The sequence below is a fragment of the Poecilia latipinna genome, unplaced genomic scaffold, assembly GCF_001443285.1.
Source record: "Poecilia latipinna isolate Pla-1442-1.1 unplaced genomic scaffold, P_latipinna-1.0 Scaffold640, whole genome shotgun sequence".
In the NCBI taxonomy this organism is placed as follows: Eukaryota; Metazoa; Chordata; class Actinopteri; order Cyprinodontiformes; family Poeciliidae; genus Poecilia; species Poecilia latipinna.
This window is the reverse complement of record NW_015113256.1, coordinates 164,072-185,811: the sequence shown is the minus strand read 5'-3', so window position 1 is coordinate 185,811 and position 21,740 is coordinate 164,072. Positions and strand designations below refer to the sequence as shown.

The following is a 21,740-nucleotide window of genomic DNA, read 5'->3' as shown; positions in this document are numbered from 1 at the left end:
TACACTGTCATGCAGAGCAGCTTCAACTTCTCAACCAAAAATTTACTGATTTGCTGTGCAGGCAAGGATATAAGAGAATTAAGTGGCTTGTACTTTTATAGTCCTTCTTTAACTCTGAATGTAAAGGAAAGTTCAAGATGCATCTTTGGTGAAGGTGTCTGCGTTCTGCTCATTGAATGCAAGAAGAAGAAAAAAAAGACCCAAATCTAGCAGAGCATCAAAGGCAAGAGGTCTCCTTTGTTTAGGGAGCGATTCTGATCTCTTCCAGTCAAAAGCCCAGAATCAGTCCTGCTTCAAACGGCTCACGGATCATGAGATAGAGGGAGGTTGTTCAAAGGAAGAACGGGTGAACCGCTCCGTTCTGTGAGAGAACGGCAATCTACTGATAATGAAATGATTGAATATGAGATGGAGCTTAACAAGAAACTCCTTTTTTCACTAGATAAGTTTATTGTAAAGGTGTCTTAGCAGCTGTAGCGTCGAGCAGCCTATTACAAGTCCTGACATAAAAGGGCAGAAATCTCACAGTCGGTGAATATAGGACAAGAGAAGCTTCAGAAACCGCGTTAGGTAACAGGAAGTGACACTTATCGGTCTTTAAGCTGCATTCATGAACCCTAAGCGCTTATCTTCTGCGAGCAACGTTACATTTCAGTATGTGAAGATGAATTCCTTAAGTCTTTGGAGGGATGCGTTCCAAAGCTGCAAAATGATGTGAAAACATTGGACGACAATAGTTTTGCATGTTGCTATGACGATATTTGTTGCCATTGTGATGCTCCTGTCACTCACAGCGAGCTAAAGTGTTTACATGTTCGCCATGATTTTTCTGTATCTTCAGTTTGTTTCTCTCGTTTTCCCAGAATGCCGAGGTGTCTGTATTCGAGGTCAACATTCGGTTCATTGGGGGACTCTTAGCAGCGTACTACCTCTCTGGACAGGAAGTAAGTGTCTTGCGCTTTTCACTGTGACTTTGGTTCGAATGTTATCGTCTTTGCATCTGTTAGAAATGTGGTCAGTTCAAGTAAGTGGGTGAAAATGTCAGAGCTTGAGCGTTTTTTTCTTTTTTTCTACTTGCCTCTGAGATTTGAAAACAAAATTATAGGAGAAAACAGATTTATAGTGAAGTTTGTCCAACTAACGTTACTTGATAAATGCAGTCTTTTTTTTTTCTTTTTTTTTGCCAAATCAATACTGAAATAAATGAGATTTTGCTTTCGTCCTCGTTAGTAGCATTGGAGAAATTATAAGAATCAGAAGAAATGTTTTCAGGTCGTCTCCCCAGACCTTGAATGACATTGAAGTTCATCTTGTTACAGATTTTAAACCCACATTTGCTCTGAAAGAGACTGTCTACATGGGAAAAAACCAGGCAGGAAGTTACCTACTGAGTTATTGCAATTTTTAATTTTTTCCCTCTAAAATGAATGTTTCTCCTTTTTTTCCCCACAAGAAAAAAAGAAACGTACATCTAAATAAAACTATTTAGCTGTATTGTAAATGGTTGAGGATCAAACATCTAAAGCACCGATTATTTATTCACAAACAGAAACATTTTCTGCTTTGGAAAAATCAAAAAGTAGATATTGCATCTTTATCTTATAAACTGGTTTAAATTTATGAAGATTGACATGAAAACAACTATTCAGTCATTTATAGGCTCTGCAGCCTTTCATGAATCAACAGCTCGATTCCATTACGACTGCGCAGAACTTTGTCAAAAAAAAGCACAATTTCGCAATTGCAATGTTTCCGTTATATAAGATACTTGATTAAAGTCACACCTGTATGTGATGAGTCGTTAGAAAAGCATACCACGCCATCATCCTCCATCCACTTCCTGTCGTCTTCTTCGTCTTTTCCGCCAGTAGTAACATCTGGTCGTTGATCATGTAACTTGTGATCCAGAAAAGTTAATGTTGTAATTTTGGAAAATATGCTAATTTCGATCCATCCGAATAGCCACTTTATCCTAGCGCAAAAACTTTTTATTGAAAAACATGTTTTCTTTTTTGAAATTGTCGTGTTTCCATTAGGCGAGCTCGTTTTTGTAATTCCAGTTTGCGCAGGTATGCAGTGAAGGAAATGCCTTCACCGCAGGCATTTCCTGCCTACTGTGGCAGGTTAGAGTTTTTTGAACTGACAAACAAAAATTAGCCAATTCCCTGCAAACCAGATCCCCACACCTCCGTCTCCTTCACTCAGTCAGCTCCGCCCTCTTCACCCAAACATTCATCATTGCCCACTAGAGTAATAACCGAAGCAGTGGGTGGTGGGAAAGGAAGGATATGAAGCGTGGGAGGTAAAGACAGTGATGGAGGGAGCAGAGGGGAGAGGTGCGCTGGGACTGTGAAGATGAGTGGAGGATGTTTGGAGGTGATTGTTACTGATAAAAAAATGAGGGAATGACAATGATGAATAGCTGAGGGACGATAAAAGCAGGAGGAACTGATTCTTCACTCTCAGTGGACACGTCCTTGAGCAAGGCACTTAGCCCTCCCAACTGGTGCAGTCGGCCTGCAGCAGAGAGACGGCTTCATCTCAGGGGAGTCGTTATGTACCCCTTTGTTAATAGTAAAAAAAAAAAAAAAACAGTAAGCAAATGTGAGGCAGATCATCTAGCGACCCGGAAGCTGCCACTCCCCCCCTCCCTTTCCGCCGGGCTCCACACTCTCAGCGCTCCTGCAGTTGTGCAGCCCGACCTTGTTAAAGCAGTCCCCCGGCGCTGGGCCTCGTGTCCTCAGCGGTGGTAATAATCTGCCAGGCACCGCTCTAAGCATCCTTGGCAACACGTCCTTGGCAACACACTCTTCCCTGGAGAGCGTACCTACTCAGCCAGGTTACACACTGCCAGATCAGGCTTCGAACTGAGTGAGAGGCTGTGCGCTCTGCTGCAGGAGGTGATGCAGCAGCTGATTGCATATGATAATTTAGCTCTGACCTACTGAAATAACATTTATTATGTAAGGTTTACGTTTCTGTGCTTTACATCATGTCATTGTGTTGTTCTCGTATCAAAACCAGATCTGGAGTGTTGCCTATATTCATGAAATCCTTTAATCTCCATGGCAACCATTCAGCTGTTCAAAGCGCCTTGTTGGACCTAGTCCATCTTCAGGAACAAAGCTCCTCCTCAGCTGCAGTTTCCAAGCTTCTGCCTCACAGAGCAGCCCAACCTCATAAACTCCTTCAGTCTGCTCCTTCAGACTAGCCAGCAGCAATTAGCTTGCTGAGCTCAATATCTGAGGTACTTCTTAGTGAAACGCTGGTAATGGTTTGATAAAGGAGCCATGTTGTGACGACTTCCTGAAAGTGGAGTTTCAGAAAGAGCAGGAGTTTCTTAAAGAGACAGAGACCCAATTTCAAGGCGTTAAATTACAAAGTCAGATGTTTTTCAAATCATATTTGATTTTTTTAACGACGGTAACAATTACTTGTGCTATAAAATTGAACTATATGCATGGAACATAAATAACACTGTCCCTTTAAGAACAGCAACTGTCAGTTGTCATCACTCTGGCCCGATAGTTTCATCCTGAGACTAAGTTGAACTCTCTGACTTTTGTAAACCAATACTTAAAAGAAAATATTAATATTTTCTTTTAATTATGACAATGGAATGTAGCATAATGAAATAATAAATGAAATGCTATGAAATAACATTATGTATATGTAATCCATAATACAAGTGACTATTTGAGTTCTATTCGCCTTTAATCAGTCTGAATTGTTTTTTTTCTCTTGGACAAATGGTCACTACACAAGTTAAGAACCAACACAGAATTTAAAATCACTCCTTTTTTCTTCAAAAATCGTTGTTTGTTTTCAAATGAAATTTAGCGACAGTTGTCGCTAGAGCCAGCCTGGTATGCAGAGGAAAATTGATCCATGCGCATTTTGAAGTACGACGTTCGAAAAGGTTGTTGGAAACGGCAAAATCCAAAACTACTTTCTCAGTTTTGCTGAGACGTTTTTACACTTGCTTGAGGTCATTTTTGGCTTTTCTGAAAACGACTGAATTCAGTAAAGAGGACATGGAAACACATTTTGCGAATAACTCTTGGTGTATTTAACATTCCCAAGAACTGGTTTGTCTGCACCTTACCAGAGGCACCAAACTTGGAATATTTTAGAAATCCAGACCTTCAGTTCCGAGGGGATCACTTTAAATTTTTCTGGGATGTGTGTTCCGTTCTAATGATCTAATTAACATTTTCTTTAAAATGTTTTGCAACATTTTAAAAGTTCACTCAAAATTCGCATGACAGTTGGATGGAAACATGGCTCATCTCTGCGAAACCTGTTTCAGCAAACTTTGCCTACTGATAAAAACATCTCACCTGGAGATCTGAGGTTGCAGTAAAATAAAATCCGTTTAAGTTTGAGGTGATGAAATGTGTCGGAGGTCGACGGGGTTGAGTCCTACTTTTTAAGGCCTCCTGTCAGTCTTTGACATCACAGCAGATCTTAAAGAGTCTAAAAACCAGAGGGAGCCGTGCTGTAGTGGGCGGATTTGGGCGAAGCGGCTGAACCGAGTCCGGCTCTGCGTTGGAGAGGCTTCTTGGCTCATTTAGAGTTTTGATGTTTCTCCCACACAAGCTCGTCTCTCCGTCTTCAGCCACCATCTGCAAATTTCCCCTTTGGCTTCTGCGCTGCGTTTCATCTGCAGCCGCTCATTATTAAATGTGAATAACATTTCGCAGGTTTTAGTCAGGTCTACCACACATTTCCAAAGCTGCCAGCGGCTACACCAAAAAAACAAAATTTAATAAATAAACGCCCAAATGGTTGGCTCTAATCCTGCCATCAGGCAAACGGGAAGGTTGAGATGGTTTTATTTGTTTTAGAACAAATAGAGATCTGATGCAAAGGGGGGAAAACTAATTAGGGACGAGGAGAACAGAGACCGATTGGCTGTGGCAAAAGAAATACAGATGGGAGACGAAAAGCGGCGTCATGTAGAGAGGAAGAGCAGGAGATCAGTATTCAGGAGGAAGTGGATCGGGTCTCGGAGAGATCTCGGAGCAGCAGTGATGGATTGTGTTTACTCCCGTGTCTCTCTAGCTTTTCTCCTTTGTCTCTGTGTTATTTTCCTCCACCGTCGCCACCATGTTTTTTCCCCCTACGGTCATGCTTCATTTTCCCTCCGCTCTCTTGTTTTCATCACTTCTATCTTGAACTTTCCACCCGCCTGCCTGCATAAAGCAGAATGCATGGATCAGAGATTTCTTCTCATTTGCATTTAAACGTAATACAACATTGTTCCTGTTGCCACTTTTAGATGTAATGTGGAGAATTGGCAACAGAAATCACAAGTGGCTTCATTTTCTGTGATGAGAGTTAAAGTTTGAGTGTCGAAAAAAGAGAAACTGTTTAAAACTGAGGACAAGAACACAGAATTTTTTTTTTGCTGCAAATACTAGTTATAGTTACTTTTGTGGTTATATTTTCAGTAAAACGATTATAACTAGGAATGGGACGATTGCCTGTATCGATGTATAACATATTGTGAAAAGTTGCATCTTTTTAGATTGCTAAAATTTTACGTCGGCTGAAAGGAAAGCTTAATCGCTTTTCCCTTGGATACTAGAAGGATGAATTTGGATTTATGTTGCGTCAGGAAAGCACAGATGGTAATGATGTGCAAAATAAAGGACTGGCACCCATTAATCTTAATGAAATGTTTGTGTTTTAAAGCTGCAGTTGCCCAACTACAACCAGACGTCTGGCGGCTCTGAGCCGACTATTTTACCAGCTGATTTCCACTGGTTATAATTATGTTACTCTGTAAAGACGAGAAATGTAAAAGTTTAAAACTACTTCAAAATTTAAAGTTGAAACCAGGTATTTTCATTCACTACGAACGGATTGGTAATCATTTTTTCACCGTCTAATAATCAGACGAAATGTTTTGAGTCAGCTAAGATTATGAACATGATTTCTTTCAGATAACTGGTAAAAAAAAATCAGTTTGAGTTTCTTTTTTAACATGCATCAATTTTCTTAATATTTCTTTGAGCTAGTTGTTCATGTGCAAAAATTTCAAAAAATTGAACTACATTTTTCACTTTCGATACCAATACAGATATCTGAGGTTCAGTATCGGCCGATTCCGATCCGATACAGAAAGACTGTACCGAATTGATTTAAACAGCTTTTTTTTTTTTTGCTACATAAACTTTGTCAAACATGTATAAACGACAAATTTAATTTGTTTAGTCAGTAGAATTAGGATCATAACACCAAATGTAACAAAAAAAACCGCAACAAACCTTTCAACTGGTTGAGTGCAACTAGGAAATCTAAATGTAATGTTACAGGTCCAGTTCCTCAAAGGTACTGCTCCATTGTGTAAGGGTGAACTGTTGAACTGCTAATAGCAGAAGTTGTCCACATGTAAGGACACTGCTGATTGTTCTGAAATTGGACTACCAGATGTGTACAATGGTCTGTAGCAGCGTTATGTTAGCAGCACAATCGTCCATTGTTAGTATGTGAAGTTAAGGCATTGTTTCTTTAGAGCGAGGAGAGCACTTATAGAAAGGCCTTCTGGTGTTGTATTAATGCTTCAATTATAGAGCTGGAGAAAGCACTGTTATTTGCACAAATGACTCAGTTCTCAAGTGTGTGTGTTTGTGTGTGTGTGTGTGTTCCCCTCAGCATGTCTGCATGCTGTACCCAAGGTCAGAGCAAATCTCTCAAAGCAAAAGGATTTATATCTGGTTTTTTATCCATGGACATTGTGTGGGTGGGCTCTGATTCTAATAAAACCTCCAAACAAGAGGTGTTTTTCATTGTCCCTCTGTTTTTAATCACTGAACGACGCATTCATCTTCCTATCTTGACTCTTTAGAAACGTTTTTCTTTCTTGTTTTCACACCCTGCCAGGCTTATTCAGCTGAGGAAAAAAAGCCAAGCAATATTTGCATTTAAGCTGTAGGTGCTCTCCTGATTTGGTTTGTAGAGAGTTTATGAAGCCATGATGTGAAAAAACCTAAAACTGGAACTTGGAACTTGCTATAAATGAAGGCGGCTGAACTGCAAAAAGAGCTACAAGTTCACTCTGCTAATGATGGTGATGGAGCTGCAATCAGTATTCATGAGCATTTTGGAAAAGTTTGGACTTTGAGTCTTTTCCATGTCTGGATAAGTGTAATAATAATGTAGAGTAAGGAAACCTTCATCTCACTTCATCTCAGTCTTTAGAAGATCAATCTGTGTCAAATTGTATTAGTAGAGTGGGCACCTCAAACACAGACATCTCATTAGTTCCCGTTATACCATTGGGGTTTGACCTTTAGACCTTTGCTGCATGTCCTACTCCCTCTACCCATTTATTGACTGATTATTGTCAATAAAGGCCATAAATTCTTAAAATCTAACAATCCACTGATCCATCCATTTGACCGCCAACATGGTTTATCCATCCATTCCTCTCCCTGTTTATCCATCCATCTTTTTGTCTGTTACCCACCCTGGATGGATGGCTGGGTACATCCAGCCATCCATCAATCCTAGTATTCATCATTCATCACTCTGTCCGTCCATCCATTCTTTCACCAACCTGTCTGTCTTTGTACATCCTTGTTTGTCCTTCCCTCCCACCCACAGTAGAAACATTCTTTATATGAACTTTAGAAACTGGCTGAACAGGTTTGAGTCTGGAGTTTATAGAGTTGTGCCCTAGAAAGTTGGTAGGAAGCTTAAAAGACAGACGTCAGAAAACCCCAAGTGAGGATGTAGAGGTGGAGAAACAAGAAAAGAAGCCAGATGTTGAGGAAGTGATCAGCCACAGAAAGAAGGAAGAAAGAATGACGAGGATGACTCGAGTGCAGAGCACCAGATTGCAGCGAGCGGCAACAAGGTCAGGGGAGCAAGCCAAGTCTGGCTACGTCTCATAATGAGACGGAGAGCATCTAAAAGTCGAGCCTAGACTCTGCAGGCGTAAACACAATGGTAGAGCCGTCCTGTGGATGAACAGATGGGAGGCAGCGAGTTAAAGAGATGGAGGACGACAACGAAGGAACGTCGCATGAAGCCCGAAGAAGAGACACAGAGGTTCAGGGATAATGATGGGAAACAGTTGAAAGGAAGGGCGAGTGACTGAAGACCGAGGCAGATTGAAGACGTTAATGTGGGACTTGGTGGAAAAGCAAAAGTTTAGCAATTTGGCAAAAGAGGGAAAGGAAAAAGCAGTAGATGATTGTTTCCTGCTTTATTTCCCATGGATCCAAAACACATTTCTGGATGATTCTATTTTGAGACCTTCTGTATCCTCCTCATCCCCCCCATATGTTTCCCTCCAACATGACATTGCTCTCATCAGATCCCTTTCTCCCACCCAAACAAGCCGCTCATCCTCTCTCTCTATACCCGCTCCGTGTTGAACGAGGAACGGTTTAGCTGTAAGCCGGGGACCGGACCGCTCCGTATCCCTTGCCGGCCTGTTTGATCCCACCGGGGAGCGCTGGGCTCCCTCTGATGTTTTGGCACACGCTGAACGCGTCGAGCTGAAATGGAAGGCTTCAGTCTAACTCCTGACTGCGTCCTGACCGCCGCGGCGCAGCAGGGGGGCAGACGGATCCCTTCAGGGAAGCTGAGCGTCTCTGTGATGATTGCCAATGTGCTGTCTTAGCAGATCTTTAATGCTTCCAAGCACTGAACGGTTTCAGGCAGGTGAGTGTGGCGACATTCATCCGGAGGAAAGGAAAAATCTTTCCTCCAGTCTTTCTTGGCCGTCTTTGCGGGTCTTTTAGTCTTTTTGTACAGTTTTGACATTTGACACATACCTAGCTTTTTTTTTTTTAAAGTTATTTTGCATTTTATTCTTATACAAAGCAACAGACGAGATTGTATACGATAAAAATGAATGCATTAAAGATCTCAAATATTCAGTTGGATGTTAATCGGCACTGACATTTTTTATTTCGATTCCCATTTCTGTGTAATATTGAAGCAAGCTATCTTATCTTCTTTCTCTCTCTGGGTGCTACAGATAAGCCCAGAATTATTCATACGCCTGGCAGATTTAGGTTTTAAATTATTTTCCTTCAGCCTGGGTGTTTGTTTTTCATAGGATACAGATGGATATCTCTCGAAAGATAAAACAACCCAACAGGAGTGTTAATTTTGGAGAAAAATAAAATTTTCTTACCAAAAGTAATGCAGTCTTGAAGAATTATTTATTTCTGTTTTGATAAACGGATGAAAAAATTAAAATAATAATAATAATGTGTTCCACTAATCTAACATTCAGTTCAATAAAACTTTATTTATCCCCAAAAGATGGAGCAATGTGACATACAGAAAAAGACTCATAACCATTAAAGAACAACTTAAAAAAGTACAAGCTAAAAAGAACCAGAATTTTTAAAATTCACATGAAGAACAGATTAGATTTTAGACAATGATGGGTCAGAGTTCAGGAGACGCACTGCTCTGTGGACTAATCTCATAGCTGACCCGTTTTCTTGCAAGTTTCTACATATTTTGACGTATTTTCTGTGTTGATCATTTTACAGAAATAATTGAGTGAAATGATTGTTAATCGTGTAATTCTGCACTTTTAAATGAGTCGAACAGAAAAACGAGTGAAAATGTGATTTTAAATGTTTAGAAGGGCTTTACTGATCATGACAGCATCAAACGACGGCAAATACTTTTTTCTCTCGTCTTAGTAAGACAGGAGCACATAATGAGGCCAAACCATTAATTTGTAGCTGCAGCTGTTGAGCTGCTAAACCAGCTCAGTTGTCATGCTCAGCGAGCGCTGCTGCTCGTCAGCCAGCAGGGAACACACAAGGTGCAAGACGCACCGAGAATCGAGGGCGCCGTAACAAACAGGACCGGATGTTCATTTCATCTCCGCTTTGGGCTTTGCACCCTGCAAACAAACAACTTACAACAAGCCGGGGGAAAACAGCTTGCAGAAGTGCAAGTCAGATTAAATCAATGGAGCAAAAATAGGGAAATCATCGGAAAGAGGACTAAGGATGGATGGATGGAGTTGGGGAAATGGATTGAAGCTAAGATGGCTAGGATGACCAGGGAGAGGAGACGTGCAAGTTTCCTTTAGAAATAAATGAGTGTAAAACCACAAGGGGTTAAATTTCATGTAAGAATCGTAGGGTAACTCTTTATTTGAAGGGGTGCACATAAGACTGACATAAACATGACATAACACCTGTTAGGAACATGAATGACTCTTCATAAATGTTTACAGCTGTTGTCAAGATATGTCATTTAGGTAAAGGTCTCGTTTTTGTGGAAAACTGTATAGAAATTATTATTGCGCTATATATCCACTAGACTTGGGTTTGTGGCATTAACCTCAATTAACCTCATTCTAATTGAATTCAAGTTTTCTGGAGAGAAAAAAAAAACAGTTTTGCACATTTTAGGAAGATGAAAGTTCAACCTATTTTCTTGGCGTTTTGTCTGATAAACCAAAGCGAAATAGCTCAAATTTGTGAATAAATATCTTTAATGCAAGACCATGCATGCATTTGTTTCAGTCCAACTTAATATAAAACCCCTAAATAAAACCTAAATCCAATCATTTGTCCTCAGGAACCTACTTAGTAAATTCAGTCCACTGGTGTGTAATTTGTTTGAAAATGACTGAACACACAAAACGTTTTTTGAGGTTCACTTTTTAGCAGGACTATAACCCTGAACGTAGAGCCAAAGGTGGAATGAAATATTGTAAAAAGGGCCTAGTTAAAGTCCAGATCTAAAGCCTACTCTGTTTCCAGACTCTGTCCAATCAAACTAACTGAAATGCAGTAATTTTGCAAAGAATGGGTAAAAGAAAGACATTTCGAAATGACCTGCAGCTGTATTTATGTACTAATAAAATGTGAAACAGTTCAGATGTAGGTTATGAGTTCATTAAAAAAAAACAGCTGCATGTTCATTTTCACTGTACACAAAACATGACATTGAAGGTAGCGATAGCTTGGTAGATTGACTAAATAATGAATGAAGGATGTCTGCAGCAACAATCCATTGAAAAGCCAAAATGACCCGTTAGTCACGTCTTGTTTATCATGACATCAGTGCATCACTTCTAATCACACTCAGCGTGAGGTAGACGTCAAGTCTGTCACTTTCTCATATTGTGACTGGGCCAAATGAAGCCCTCTTGGAGCTAATTCGATGACGCCCTTTGCGTTTCCCACACGCCAGCCTCCTCTTTTGTGTCTCGCCCTGCCTGCGATGCCGCGCCAGTGAATGCTAAACAATACGAGTAAATGGATCAGCTAACGGCGGAAAGTGGCAGAACAAAGTCTGAAAAATGACACACGGTAATCAAACACACAGCGGGTGACTTAATCCTGTCTTCGTCTGCTCGGCCCCCTCGGGGCCCTTCCTACCAGGCAGCACATTTCACAGTCTACCCTGTAATCCGTTTAGGAGGCGTCATTACGTGTCAACAGTGGCCCAGTGCGTTCCCCAGAGAGCACGCTAGTTGCTCTACGTAACCAGATGGCACGCACTGCTTGTACGGTGGAGCAATTTGGTTGATGAAATGACTATTACATCCTCATAAGTTCATGAGGTAAGGTTGGCCTATTTCTTCAATATGTTATTTTTTTTCCCTCCATTATCGTGGAGAAATGTTCAGTCTTCAGATTTAATGTACGAGTCAAAGCATTTCCGTAAGCAGGTGTGTTCGGTTTGACATTTCTGAAGGACTTTGCAACATTGACATCACATTGACCTTCATAAGGAATCAAATGTGGCTCACTTGGCAACGTGTTCTTGTTTGGACACTGAAATTGCTACAATCGTTCAAAGCACTTTCTTGAATGAACTGGATGACGAATGATTCTGACTCTACATTCTGACTCTACATATGCTATGTTTGGCTAGCCAAACATAGCATATGTCTACTAAGATTGTAAACCACTAACATCTGCTACCGTAACACTGATTTCCTACAGATACGATCACTTTCAGTTTGAGTTCTTCTGACATTAAAAGAGGCAGTATACATCCTGAAAACGGTTCTGCGTTTTTAACAAGCTAATTGTAATATCTTTTTACTCGACGTAGAAATAACAGAATAATACTGTCTACATCCACCAGTACATGTATCTGCTGCACTTGTCTATGAGACGCATGTGTCCACATTGCAACATGAGATATTTACACAGATTTTAGCTTTTAACAAAATACATACTGGTAGCATACACAAATAAAAGCTTTTTCTGAAGAGTGGCTGTAACAAAGATGCTTTTTGTAGCTTTTTTTCTATTATTAAATAATTAAAAAATATGTATTTTTAAAATGTTTCTGAGCCATCTAAAATAAGGTTTGTTGCAATTTATTGTTTACATGTTTGACCAAAGCAGTCAACCTATTGTTTTTGTTGGTTATTTGTTTTACATTGGCTGTTCTACTCCTAATTGTAATGACTGAATACATTAAAGTTGTGTTTTTACGATTGACTAAGCTTATGAATCTGTTGGTGTATATAAGTTTGCTGTGCTGGTGCAGAGTTACCAAATAAATTAGTAATTCAGTACATTTATGTCTGCGTTTAAAAAAAAAGTAATATTTTAAGTCAATTCAGCTCTACGTTTCTGTATCGTATTGGTATCAGCTAATGCTAACCCTCAAATATTAGTATCCATATCAGAAAAGCGTTCATCCCTTAAAACAAAAGCAATTTCTTTTTGCTACTTTTTATACCTGTGATAACTGAATACAAACATATTGTCTTGAACTTCTTTGCAAAGCAAACCGACTGCATTGCCCGGTTTTCTTCCATTTCCTGCTCGTGTGGGTTTGTGCACGCACGCGAACACATCCCTGACCGATCGATTTTAAAGAGCGCTGTAATGCATTTAAAACAGAGCTGGACTCTCAAACCGTCAGCCCCGGAGGCAGAGCCATCGGAGCAAGTTAGGAAATGACAAAGAGCCGCCTGGGCCCGTCCTCCCCGACGGTTCCCGATGTCCCAATCTCGCCTCGGCGCCGCGGCGGTTATGATGTCAACAGAACAAATCCGCGTAGACGTGTCAAGGAGAAAGAGGACTCGAGCGTTGTTTTCGTTTTGGTTGAAGGTGTAACTGTGTTACATTTCACGATTCAGTAGTTATTGGTTGGGTAGGACAGATTGTCGGCGTGAATAACATTCATCCATTATGAAGGCTGCAAAATGAGGAAGTGCTCTACGAGTGAATGGCAGCCCTCCTCTAAGCCTTGAGGCTTTTTAATTATTTCTGCATAATAATTTTAGGCCGGCATATAAGACTTGACAGAACATAAACATCTGATCTGAAGCATCTTCCCGCTCATTAATATTTAATTTCCCTAATTAGATTGAAAGTGCCTGTAGTAACTTTTCTCCTGAAGAGGGCTGTTTAAAAAAGCACCAACTTTGGGATACGTTAGAAGAAACATTCACTACAAAACATTACCGTTTTTAACTGCATAAACAAGATGAAGACGATGCACTAGCACTAATTAGAAAAGTCCCTCTATACCTGTTTGAGGTTTCCATTCATGTCCCCGATGGCAGCTTGTTTTTTTCCCCCTCCATGCTCATGTCTGGAGGAAATCACTGCAGGAAGAAGAAGATTATCATAAACCATCCGGTTTTATCTGCGTGCGGCTGCCGGGCGGTCGGCTCCGATGGCTCGTTTGGACGTCGTTCTTGTTTGATGGCAGCAGCAGAGCTGGCAGTAAAACTTTAAGGGCCTTGATGCAGCCAACCGGGAGGTCACCGACCGACGGATGGAGGGTTTTATGATGATGAGCACATGTGCTGACTTGTAAAACGCATGCCGGGGTCTGACCTCAGATGTAGCTGGTGATGCCATCTGAATAGACATGCTTAGGATGTATGTAGGTTCACACAAAAGATTGAAAAGTGTTGGTCTTTTTTTTTTGTATATTTTTAACATGGGGTATGCAATAAATCGATAATATGTATCGCGATGGTAGATAAACCAATAGAGGATACATTCGGTAAACTTTTGAATAGTTTTATTGAATACCGATCCAGAACCGCTCGGCATTCTGGGGAATGTAGGCAGAGGGGAAGCTTTAGACGCTCAGCTTCTCACGGCCAACTAAGAAATGTTGGTGGCATCGATGAACTTTCTCTCTTTGGTTTTCAACAACCTGTTGAGTGGCTTGCGCAGCAGCAGTTTCATGTTTTGCCTCATAACTGCTTAAAAATAAAAATCAGAGTCGTGCAGTAAAAACTGAGGATGGAACAGGAAAGATCACACCAGCAGTTTGGCAGTACTTCAGATATTTACAACAAAAAAACTCATCAGTTTTTTTCATCATCAGTCAATATCAACTGTTATGAAACCCTTCATCGTGTTTTTCAGTCTTATCGTCCAGCTCTAGATTAACGATAATAATATGCTGACAAAGATTATAACATAAAAGATGCTGTGCAGTTTCAGAAATATGAATGCTGTACTTAGGCTGGTCACAATAACAAATTTTCCCAGACCATAAATTGGCCCCGAAATTATCACAATAAACGATAATATCGTTTTGAGACCGTTTTCAAGTAATATATTAAAAAATGACATAATAATACAAGTTCCCCCTGTCAAAGTCGAGCATATTTTAATTTTGTACACACTTAACACTAGAACTGGAGGACAGTTTAAATATTAGTGACCAACTGAAAGGCAGTCTACCTCTGAATTACTTGTTTAGTTGTTTAATTTTACAAGTCCTGACATGTAAAATCACCTGAATTTTGGATATGTTGTATGTGCAACAAAATGCTTCTCACTACCTGCAGATATATGCCTGTCATGCTTTAACAATCTGCAGTGGTAAAACAAAGAATTTGCAATTCTATGAAGCGCTCACCTTGGACTCAGCTAATACCTGAATGCAGCAGCACCTCTGTAGCAGAAACGTCCCTGGAAACGTTCTGTGATCTGAATATGAAATGCTGCGTCTCAGAATGGAGACAAAGTCCTCATGAACCATCTACAATTCAAACATTGGTGGTTCTTGTTTCTCATGTCAAGAAATGTTTTGGAAACCTATAAGAAGCAGATTGTTGAAGGAAAAGACAGAACTTCTTAAATGAAGCAGAATATCAGCAGACAGAAAAATAAAAAACAAAACCCTACAGCTGTTTGTAATTCTACAGACGCCTGGATTGATTTGGCATTTATCCTTCTGTAATTTATTTCACTTTGGATTTTATGCATTTCAGATTCTCCACATGCTAAGACCAATCTGTGCATCTGTTTTTTTTTTTTTTTTGTTTTTTTTTACGGCTAACCGCAGTTTAACCTCCAGATCCTTTCTGAAAGCCGAAGTGTTTCTGCAGACACCAGATTGTGTTGTTGCTTACATCTGCGCTGTGTGGACGAGTTTCACTGCTGTTTATCTGATGCAGCTCATATTATGTGGCTGGAACATTACAGGCTTTAAAAAGTTTAAATTACCTTTTAAATAAAACTTCAAATGTCGAGAAGAAAATGGAACCAGCCAGCAATCGGTTTCGATCAACACTGGAAAATGTTTATCATTCATAAGATTCACCAAAACTAAAATCTCACCATTTTCAGTCTAAAATGGCATCAGTTTGTTTTTTAATTTGCTTTTTGAGTTAAATTTATCCATTAATGGGACTAATCATAAACATTTTTCAGTTTCTGCTGGTTTTAAGACCATTTCTGTCAAAAAATTGACTCTTGTCTCCTTTTTTCAGCAAAAATCTAAAATGGACAAATCCTTATTTGACTGGAAAAGTTTGACCTGTACACCTCACGATGAGTGTATTAAAGCAGTGAGAAGTAACCGTGTTTTAGGAAACTGAGAAAGTTAAGATAAAAGAAGCACACGTCCACTTCTGTGGATGTGACAATATGAGGCAATTCAAACCCAAACCTGGTCCTTTTATCATTCTTCACTCACTGTTTGGCCTTAAAGCTTTTCATGAAAGCTGATTTTCTAAAATTGTCGAGCCCATGCTTTCCTGCAGCGCAGGTTAAACTCTTGGGTATTTGAGGGTTTATGGAATAATCATTATTTATCAGTGTTGAGCTAGACTGAAAAACACTCCAATCCATGCGTCTGTTTCTCCAGGTGTTCAAAGTCAAGGCGGTCCAGCTGGCAGAGAAGCTCATCCCTGCCTTCAACACCCCAACTGGGATTCCCTGGGCCATGGTCAACCTGAAGAGGTGAGCGGCGCCAGCAGAGACGTGAACGTCAACCAGAGTTACGTTTTCCACAGGTTCAATCAGAAAGAGTTGATTGGTTTTGTTGCTCACTGGAACTTCAAATTCAAAGTTAGAAAGTACAACCTTTACCAAAATAATAATAATAACAATAATAATGCATTTTATTTCTATAGCACTTTTCTGATCAAGAACAGCCTGTAAATCAGCTGTATAGTCTGAATCTGCGTCCCTTGAATAGGTCTGTGAAATAAACTACAAACCATTAAGGAAGCCGAGGGAGCAACTGGTTGCCATGGATACTTTGAACAAGACTTGTTTCAAGGATTAGCAGTGTTTTGTTTTTTCCCTGCAATGCTGCACCCCCAATACTGCTTAGGTTTGAGCTCCTAAATGACAAATGGATACGAATATATACAACTCAAAAAAACGCTGGAAATTAAAGCAAGTGTTTTCACTGTAACTTTTAGGAGTCAATATTCAAGTTATAAGCAAACATTAACAGTACCTTCAGAAACTACAACAACTCCATGACTAGACTTTACCTCTTTCCACAAAATTGCCACGCTTTACTCAAATGTTTGACCTGCTTTTGTTAAAAAAAATCAAAAAACAAAGAGCAAGTAGGAGACGTGCATCACGTCTTTGCAGCTGGTTTTAAAACACAAATGTTGGTGCACACGTCGTTCCCCTGACATCGGTACCTTTCAAGGTTACCTGTGCTGCCCCGCTCTGCCGTTTTACTCTGTCACAGTGCTGTTTTCACCCAGTAACTATTTAAGCTCATTATTGCAGTGTAGCCAGCATGGTGGTTGAAAGGAGAAAACACACAAACCTGATTCACAACTTGCCAAAGTGTGTCACAATCTGTCTTTTTGTCAGTGTTGTCCCCTGTCTTTTTCCGGTCATAGCATCGTTTAGATCTCATTTTAAGTGTACAAAACGGACAGATTCTGCAGGTTTTGTGAACAATAAGTAAGTTGAAATAGAAAAGTTGTGTGTAAATATAGCAGCTTGGTTGAATAGCTTGTGGAGTCAGAATCAGAATCTGCTTCTATGGCCAAGTTTGTGTTTCGCTTTGCTTTCAGTGGTGACGTTTAAAATGGAAACGTACACAGGCAAATGAAAAGACAGTTTGTCCTGTAAATACGTATGAACTGTATGCAGAGACATGGTTGAATTAGTACAAATATGCAATCTGGTATCTGTCTGCAGACGCTGTTTAGAGACACAGCCTTGAGGAAGAAAGTGTCTCTATTGTGTCTGGTCTTTGCAAGTAGTGCAGTCACAGCGGTGTGATGTGTGGATTTCAGGAGTTTCACAGACTCGTCTGCTGAGATGGAGTCATTTGTGTAGAGAGAAGAGAAGAGGGGCGAGGACTCGCCCCTGAGGGACTCTGGCATGTGTAAAACTTTGCAAGGGGAATATCGGCTCCTTCTTTTTGACATTTCTTCATTTCCTAGATTATTTTTTTCCATCCATAGCCTTCTTAAGGTCCCGCCAGAAACCTTAAATTGGGATGAGGTCGGGGCTTTGACTAGGCCAAAGCAAGCCCTGACTCTCTTTCAGCCATTCTGTTTCGGTTTTGATCCAAACTTCAAATAGCCTCACATTCCCCAGTCATCACACTTTCACCTCCGTGCTTCAGTTAATAGAAGGTATTTTGCTTATGTGCATGATTTTGGTTTTCAGAATGGAAAAAGTATAAAGAGAGCACAGAACACATAGTAAATCATTCATGCCATTTTTCTAGGTTTTAAAATGGATTATAAACAAGACAAGCACATGGATTATTTAATTACAATAACTTCTCTTATTTGTCATGTTTTTTACTTCTCATATATCCACATCCTTACAAACTTTGCTGAAGTGAAATCAGAGAATGAGACAGAACTCGGTAGCAGCCTCTAAGTTGACTAAGAATCTATATGTGTGAAGAAGTGCAGGTCCAAAACAAATCCATACTTCTGCTTCTCAACGGTGATCAAAGCCCCTTACGTCTGACTTAATCGTTGAAATAAAAAAAAATAGAGATTTGACTCGAATCAACATCTGAAATGCCGTCGTGCTCGACGGTTAAATTATGCTCCGAAGTCTGCAAACAACGGTGCCGGCCAATTATTTTGGCAGAGTTTTAAACACGTCCACGCTCCACCCACACAGGCGTTTTCCCTTACTTTGCCTGATTGGACCTCTTCACCGGCCAGCGTGGGTTACATGCAAACTGTGCTCATAGGGCAGAACCGTGTTTGCTAATCCCACAACCTCAAACCATTGAGTTTTAATACCAGAGAGTGCTTTTTTTAAATTCTCTTAGAGGCTGTGGAAAAGTGTTAAATTGTGCTTCGTGAACCTTTGGTCCACCCCGTTAGTTCACAGCCTGCAGAAAAGCTTCACTCAGTTCCTTTTTCATCCACATAAACTAAACAATGGTGGCAAAAAAAAAAAACATTCATGTGCATCTTCTCCTTCATTTCTAACCACTATCGACGCGTAATAACTTCACATCACTTAAATCATTAAGCATTACATCAGGCTGTGACATTAAACAGTGCTTTAAAAAGCTAATGGATGGTTTGTTGCCAAGCACCGAGCTCCTGAGGTTTTAAGTAGCACAATAAAGGGAATTGTTTTTTTTCTCAAGGTAATTCTCAGGCAGAAAACCAACGCTTAACGTTTTAGTCGAGTCTCTCAGCAAATAAAACACGCTACGGGACTTAGGGCTACATCTTGAACATGACGTAAGAAATTCATCTTAGAAAGACCCACATAAAAGGGATGTTTATTGATTCCTCAACAAGCAGGAGGGTTTCACAATCTTTCTACTTCTAGCCGGAAAACAGATTTTCAGGTGTGGGTGGGAGCATTTAGACACATGAGAAACTCCGAAGCTTCTCGTCATTTTGTTGTTGGATTAACTGAGAGTCTAACAAAATGTTCTTGATTGTATGAATTTGAGGTCTTAAGATTTTCCTGCCTCCTCTACAGCGGCGTTGGTCGTAACTGGGGTTGGGCGTCGGCCGGCAGCAGCATCCTGGCTGAGTTTGGGACCCTCCACATGGAGTTCGTCCACCTCACCTACCTGACTGGGAACCCGGTTTACTACCAGAAGGTATCACTGTTCAGTAGCATGCATCTCTGTTTCAATGACTGGGTGTTTCTACTGTTCACTGTGTTGTTGCTGAGCTAACAGTGAAAGCAGATTTGTGTTTGCCACATAGACCAGTTCAGCCTGTGCGGTAAGATTACTTCTGGTATGCTGATGCCGTCGTGTATGACTTCAAGTTGCCTCTCAAAGTGGCAATGCTCCACATCCATGACGTCAAGAAAACATGTCTTACCCCTTCTGACCCAGTCACAGCAGCCCAGAAATGACTAGTGTTGGTATCCAGACCCAACAGCAGTTGACTTGGTTACATCAGGAAGTGTCTCTTTCTGCCAACATCTACCAGAACGTTGGCCAGCGATCAGCATTCCTGTAGTGACTAACCAGAGTTTTAGATCCAACCATCACAGTCAATTTACTGATGTTGGAAACTGTTTATCAAATCTTCTTAACTTTGAGGCATCAAATAACTTTGAAAAGCTCCACTACTAACTTTTCCTGATGCCAAGAAGCGAGAAACGTCTTTGTCTTCTTTAGATCGGGCCGCTGCAGTGCACTTCTCTGCAACTGCATTTCCATTACTAACATGAGCAAAAGTTTGTCGGTACTCCGCAAATGTCAGAAAAACACAATTTCACATTTGCAGTGTTTCGTTTAAATCAGAAACACAATTAAAACACGTAAATAAGCTTCTTCATGCGATACGTTATTAAAAACATGTTGTGCCATCACCTTCCTACCACTTCCTGTCTTCTTCTTTGTCTTTTCCCCCAGTAGTAACAGCCGGTTGTTAATCACGGCTTGAGAGATGCGAAAGTGTTTTACGTTTTGAAAAAAATATGCTAATTTTGATATAGCCAAAAAAAAAAACACGCCTTATCGTAACGTAAAAACTTTTTAGCAAACATGTTTTTTTTTTTGTTTTTTGTTTTTTTTTGCAATTTCTGTGTTTTTTGTGAAGCAAATTTATCCTCATAATTCTGACTTGCGCTGTGATGTGATCAATGGAAATGTAGCTAACATCATTTCCAAGCATTCAAAAGCCACACTACACCCAACATGGAGGCTTCCAGGATCTTGATGACGGAGGGGAAACTCACCACACACCATTATTTGCCTGGATATTCTTACTTCCCAATCAATCATTGGCAATGTTCTTCACTGACGGAGCTTTTCCATCAGTTATCAATAAGTTAGTTGAGTCCATTTCTGTTCTTCTGCCTGTGGGCAACCCTTTTCTGTCTTTTGCTACAGTCTAAAACTTCTTTCATGTGTTTGTTTCAGGTGATGCACATCCGCAAGCTGCTAGCTAAGATGGACCGACCCAACGGCCTCTACCCAAACTACTTAAACCCTCGCACAGGCCGCTGGGGCCAACGTAAGTACACAATAGAAGCATTTATTGACTTTTCGGTCTTAAATCTTAACGTTTCTGGATCGCTGGCGTCCGACCAACCTGTTTGGAGAGGTCCGAAGATGTTCTTGCGAGCTTCCAACGGCCCCTCGCTCCTAAGTGTGCCGTTATGACGGAAAACAAGAGATTAGCACCGTGAGAAGTGGAGACAAAAGTCCCATGGATCTTCGTTAATGAGGACAAATTGAATCAGGCAGAAGACTGAAGATGGGGAGTTTTTCGTTGTCGCTAGATTGATTACATTTGGCAGTTTGCCCAGAGAAATGATCGGCTCTCAGAGAGAAGTTATTGAAGAAGTGACAGAGGTTTTCCTCTGGAACCTTTTATTCCTAACTAATGCACTTTTGGCTTCCATTAAACGGATTTATTTGTTCTAATTCACACCGCTATCCTAAGTAGACCAGTTTATATTATTACATTTAGATACAGACTTTATTTTGACAGGAATGCTGTTGAGAAACGCTCCACTGCCTTCCTGTTTGAAATAAACATACGGTTTATATCTGAACATTTTAATTTATTTTCATTCGTGTTGCGCTTCGGCGAATGACTCAGCAAAACAGAGTGAAATAAACTATTTCATGATGTTCAGTTGATTTATTTGAAACAAAGCATTGATGACCAGATATCATCTTGATATTCATCGAGAGGAAATAAAAAGATGAAATCTGCAATACACTGCATCCGTATGTTTGCGTAGGCTAAAGGTTACCATGGCGACTGTGCTAGGCTATATTGAGCATCTTGAGTTCCACCAAGTTAATAGCAAATAGTAAATATGTAGAACTGTGTTCTGCTTGGTTCTGATTCGTTCTTTCTGTCGGCTTTTGTTTTGTAATATTTTGGCTAATTGAGTGTTAAGATGATTATTCCCTCTGCTTTCTCGTTGCTGTGCAGCTGGAAGTATTTTTTTCTTTTCTTTTGTTTTTTTTTACTTTTTGACAGTTCTCACAGTGTGTAACCGTGGCACCAAGGTATCTTTTTTTTTTTTTTTTTACAGCTGGGAGCCACTGATTAGCATCTCAAAAGCTCAAATAACCTCTGTACT

At 40.2% G+C, this 21,740-nt stretch overlaps 1 protein-coding gene across 2 annotated transcripts in view; it reads left to right on the top strand.

Annotated features, from left to right (window-relative positions):
* man1a2 (mannosidase, alpha, class 1A, member 2) overlaps positions 1-21,740 on the top strand; it is a 119,850-nt gene that overhangs the window by 69,902 nt on the left and 28,208 nt on the right. For both annotated transcript variants that reach the window (XM_015043580.1, XM_015043581.1), the window contains exons 6-9: positions 864-944; positions 16,081-16,175; positions 19,161-19,284; positions 20,563-20,656. In XM_015043580.1, coding sequence (XP_014899066.1) covers positions 864-944; positions 16,081-16,175; positions 19,161-19,284; positions 20,563-20,656 — 394 coding nt within the window. The remainder of the gene's footprint in view (positions 1-863; positions 945-16,080; positions 16,176-19,160; positions 19,285-20,562; positions 20,657-21,740) is intronic.